General features: G+C 41.9%; 1 protein-coding gene across 1 annotated transcript in view; it reads right to left on the reverse strand.

Annotated features, from left to right (window-relative positions):
• Positions 1-1,889, reverse strand: part of AQR (aquarius intron-binding spliceosomal factor) — a 108,096-nt gene extending 106,207 nt beyond the window's left edge. The window contains exon 1 of the mRNA XM_008571346.1: positions 1,661-1,889. Coding sequence (XP_008569568.1) covers positions 1,661-1,735 — 75 coding nt within the window. The 5' untranslated portion in view covers positions 1,736-1,889. The remainder of the gene's footprint in view (positions 1-1,660) is intronic.
• Between the last annotated feature and the right edge of the window lie 3,666 nt (positions 1,890-5,555).

Genomic DNA, 5,555 nt, shown 5'->3' on the forward strand with positions numbered 1-5,555 from the left:
ATGTTCAGAATAAAATCCAAACTTCCTCGCCTCCGAAACTATAGGATCGGGTCCCTACTTATTGCTCTGTCCTCATCTCATACCATTCTTCTTCTCACTTCTTATATTCCAGCCAGCCTGGCCTTCTTTACATTCACTCTTAAAGGCATTTGCACTTGCTATTCCCCAGACTGTTTCCTTGCTCTTCCCAAAACTGTCTCCTTCTCTGTATTCAAGTGTTAGCTCAAATGTCACCTCAGAGAGGACTTTCCTGTCTTTCATACACCCCACATCAGTCACTGTCACAACACCCCATCTCATTTTCTTCATAGCACTTATTAATGTCTGAAACTATACTGTTAATTTGTCTGGCTCTCCTCTCTAAAACGTAAGCTGCATGAGAGCAGGACACTAATAACTTTTACTGCAAAAATGCAGGTATGTTAGGAAAGGTATGTTAGTGTAAGATGTTAAGAAAAGCCTCTCTAAAGTAGCGCAGCAGGATAAGAATGAATAAAGGATGGTGGGATAAAATGAGGATTCCGAACAAAGGGAACGATGTTGGAAGGCCAGGAGATGAAAGACAGCATGGCACATTCAAATAAACACAGCTCAGTATGGCTAAGGCAGAAGTTAAAAATGGAGAGGAGAGAGGAAACTGAAGTACAAGCAAAGGCCAGATCATACAATGCTTTGAAGAATTCCAGTCATTGTCCTGAGAAGGCAAGTGACATGATCAGATTTGCACTTGTGTAAAATCACTTTGACAGCAACATGAAGAATGGGCTGGAGGAGAGCAAGAGGGAAGACAAGATGACAGGTGATGCCTTGATTCAGGCAGAAAACAATGGCAGCCTGGATTGGGGTGACAGAAGTGTAGAAAAGCAGATGGATTAAAGACAAATTTAGAAAGCAGAAATGTGGGGGTCAAGGAAAAGGAGGACTCAAAATGACTCCTAGGCTTCTGCCTTGGAAATATGTTGAAACGGCAGAGAGAAGGAAGAGCAGGTGGGCATAATAACTTCTACACTGAGACACTCACCCTCTTACCCTATTCTCAAGTAAGTAATAAAGGTTCGGAATGTTGCTGAGGGCTACAGGATTGTGTTTCCATATTCAAAGCCAACTGTGGCAATGAAAGACAGCATACAGTTTCTAAATGAACGCTCTCAAACGACAGGATTACTCTCTTCATAGATGAATCTGTTTGGAGCAGGTGTCTTGTCAGACTCTCATCACTCCTCTCAAAAACTTTGGTTACTCTATAACCAGGAAAAAGCCTACTCCTCCTTCAAGAGTCAGTCCAGCATCATCACCTCTGCTGCGAAGCCTTCTGGTCAGTTCCTCTGAATCCAGGGCTCCTGCGATAAACTCCAATACAGCAAAACTCATGCAGAGGTTTTCTTTTTATGTTGTCTGTCAAAGTGACTTTACACAAGTGCAAATATGACCCTGCACCGTGAACTCCTGAGGGCAGGGCGACCTCTGTCAGCACGGTATTCTCAGCACCCAGCACAGCGGCCGGCACATAGCAGACACTCACTAAAAGACCTGACCGAGTCAATGAACTGACGAACGACTGCCTCCCGAATGCTTCCAATCCCGAAGAAAATCCCAGCCTCAGGCCTCGGGGCCTCGACGTCCCTACCCCTTCACACACACCAGACTCGCCCGAGCTCACCTGGGTCACAAACTCCGCGTTGATCTGGGACACCGTGGGGGCCACGATTTTCTTGGGCTGCGCAGGGGCCGCCATGGCAGCACTCTCCCTCCACTCAGATGGAAACAAAAGGACCGCCCCGGGCAGCGGCGAGCCCGGTGCACTTCCCCTAAGCAGCCGCCGTGGCACGTAACTCTGCGATGCAAGAACTCCCCGGCCCTGATATCCTCAGCCTCACAGCCCGCTGGGAACCCATACAACTGGCCCGCTCGTCTTCCCGGAAGCGGAACGGAGTGGGCCGGAAGTTGGTCTGAGTCAGACAGCCAAGGGCTTCGACCTCCTCCGTAGGCGCCCCCTAACGGGCGTCAGAGAGAAGACACCCAGCAGGAGGGATTGGGGTTGCAGGGAGGGGCCAGGCAGAGGGTATCGGGTGAGGGTTTCTTGTGGGGGTGGGGAGGAAGGAGAGGGTGTTTAGGTTTCTTTCGATCCTAAAGAAAGTGTAGTGTAAAAAAAAAAAAAAAAAGAATTTGGGGCTTGGTTTTAACTCCCTTTAACAGCTTTATGGAGGTATAAATTGACATGCACAGAGTGTAAAATTTGATACATTTTGACATAGTCATACATCCGTGAAACCATCACCAAAATCATGATAATGAACATATTCAACGCCCCCAGAAGTTTCCTCGTGCATTTTTGCAATCCATGTCTTTCACCACTCCTACCCACCTTTCAGGAACCATAGATTAGTTTGCTTGTTATACGTATCACTATTGATTAGTCTTTTTTAAATATAATTTTTTACCAATGAAATATTTTAATAGGTACTTTTTTTCCTTCTTTTACTCAACAAAATGATTTTGAGATTCGTTCATGTTGTTGCATGTATCAGTAGCTATTCCTTTTTATTGCTTAGTAGTATTCCATTTATGGGCATACCACCATTTGTTTATCTATTCATCTGTTCATTGACATTTGAGTTGTTCCCTCTTCTTTGGTTATTACAAATAAAGTTGCTATGAGCATTTACATATAAGGCTTTATGTGGACATATACAAGTATTTCCTTTTAAGTAAATACTTAGGAGTGAAATGGCTGGGTCATATGATAGATGTTTGCATAACTTTTTAAGAAACTGCTTGCTTTCCAAAGTAGCTGAACCATCTTTCATTCACAATGGTGGCATGTGAGAGTTCCAGCTTCTTCTCATCCTCACTAACACTTACTGTGGTCAGACTTTTTAATTTTAGCTGCTTAAATAGGTGTGTTTTATCTTATTGTGGCTTTAATTCGCATTTCCCTAATGATATTGAGCAGGTATTCATATATCTTCTTTGGGGAAGCCATTTGTTCAGATTTTTTCACCCATTTTTAAATTGGATCAGTTGTTTTAATGAGTTTAAATGCACACCTACCAATCCCAGATCCATACATAAATTAAACATGTATCTCTAGTAAACTCTCCCTGGATGAACAGGCAAGAAACTGGTAACACTGTTGCCTCCAGGGAGGAGGAACCGTGGGAAGGGGAAAAGGGGGGAGAGGGTAACTTATTTTACATTTTATAGCCTTTTGTAACTTTTGAATTTTGCAACATATATGACCTGTTCAAAAATAAACAGTGTGGGGGCCGGCCTGTGGCTCACTCGGGAGAGTGCAGTGCTGCTAACACCAAGGCCAGAGGTTCGGATCCCATATAGGGATGGCCGGTTTGCTCACTGGGTGAGCGTGGTGCTGACAACACCAAGTCAAGGGTTAAGATCCCCTTACCGGTCATCTTTAATAAATAAATAAACAGTGTGAAGGAAAAAACAAAAAAAAAGTGTCTGTAGGTATGAAGATTAAATGTGGAGTCCCTTTTTCCCTGTACATGCTATTGTATAAAGTTTGCTTATAGAGCTAGAGGTGAAAAGTCGTATGATCATAATTGTAAATGCAACAGATTTTGAATATATATCTACTGATATTTTGTTTCTAAGCATAGTGCCTATAAAACAGTAAAATAAGATTTTCTTTTAGCTTTAATAAATAAATCTTGACACAACACTTTGAAAGGGAAAAACGGTGAGGGCTGCGTTTTTATATTGTGCTGTAGATACAATACAGATAAAGCCATGGAAGCAGGTCATGCTAGGGGAAAGTTAGGAGTGAGCAAAAAGGCTTGTGGAGTTAAAAGCCTTCAAAGCAAGAGAAAGGAGACTGTCTTTATTGTAGAAGACAATGGGAACTCATTGATTGGAAATCTATTTTTGGAAGATGGATTTTGGGTGGTATACTAAATGGATTGGAGTAGTAGCATGGGGATGGGAATACTAGCTGGGAGACCTACAAATCTAAAGTAAAAAGGTTTAAATGTGGGTTCTGGCAGTAAAAATGAAAAGGAAGAAATAAATCTGGAAGACACTGGATAGAAAGAGGAGAAATTTGTCTGAACAAGTTGAAAGAATAGTGGAACCATAAAGAATAAGACAAAGAAGACAGAGAGTAGAGTAGGTTTTAAAAGGAAAGATGATTCCATTACAGAGATAGACAGGATGAGGTAGCAGGAAGAGATCCAAATGATAATAAACAGTTTGTTTTCAATTTACGTATTTATTAAATTCATAATTAATCTTGTGATTTTGTGGCCAAGAAGATATTAAAACAATAAGCTCCAGATCATACATAGCTTTCTAGTGATCTAGCTATGTGGATGGATGTAATCTGTAATACCTAGTAGATTTATGACAAAATGGAGTGTCATAATATCCTTCCCTTTCTCTCCCTCTCTCATCTCTATCTCTATCTACTTTTCTTATCACTTCTCTTAGCTAAGTTTTTGACTGATGTGTTTGGACATTCTTTTTTTTTTTTTCCTTTTTGTCTTTTTTCGTGTCCGGCAACGGATCGCAACCCTCAGTGTCGCGCCCGTACCGGACCGGGACCGGCAATGGGATCGCAACCCTCGGCGTTGCGCCCGCACCTCACTCAGCCAGTGAGTGGGAACCGGTCTGTCTGTGGGATCCGAACCCTCGGCGGGAGCGCCGCCGTGCTCCCAAGTGGTGCACTGTAGCAGTGTGCCACCGGGCCAGCCCCCATGGACATTCTAAAATTATGTATATTTTATGATTTTTCCTATATTTTATTTTATAAGTTTTCTTTAATGTTTTGTAAATAAAGAAGGGAGAGAGCAAAGAAACCAGGGAGTCAAGAAAAAGGGGTTTCAAATGGCAAGATTGTCAATAGTCTCAAGTGCTTCAAAGAAATCTAAAAGGACAAGAATTTCAAAAAGACTGAGTTTTGCAATTAGGAGACCATTGGTGATAGTCATTAGTTATGATATCTTGTTGTTGTAAGAAAAAGAAAATTTAATTCAAATTAAGATATAAATAATCTATAGATGCAAACAAATAAAGAGTCTAATGATAAGTTAGGTTTCAGGCAGTTTTATCAAGTTTTCAGCTGCATTTCTCTGTAATTCTTTTGGCTTAGGCCCCCAACCCCCCCCCTCCGTGATTTCATAACCAGATTAGCATCCTTCATGATACCAAAATACAGAGAGCTTCTATACACTCACTTCTTCCTCAATCAAATAACTACAAGGTTTCACTCTGATCAAATCACCTTAGGGCAGTGCTCATCTCTCAGCCAATTACTCCTTAGACCTAGGATACTTATTTCTGAATAGTTATGATAGTGTCAGGAAAATAGAATAGTTTGGTCAGGGCCCTCGCCTCAGGTCCAGTTGAGTGGTGTGGTTTTAGCACATCCTTTGTAAGCAAATTGTGTGTGTGTGTGTGTGTGTATGTGTGTGGAGTTAGTGCACATGCACGCCAATGCATCTTTTTAGTTTTGTTGCTATTCAAGAAAGAGAGAGAGAGAGAGAGAGAGAGAGAAAGAGAGAGAGAGAGAGAGAGAGAGAGAGAGAGGAGTTTTAGTG

This window comes from Galeopterus variegatus, unplaced genomic scaffold (genome assembly GCF_000696425.1).
Source record: "Galeopterus variegatus unplaced genomic scaffold, G_variegatus-3.0.2 Scaffold683, whole genome shotgun sequence".
In the NCBI taxonomy this organism is placed as follows: domain Eukaryota; kingdom Metazoa; phylum Chordata; class Mammalia; order Dermoptera; family Cynocephalidae; genus Galeopterus; species Galeopterus variegatus.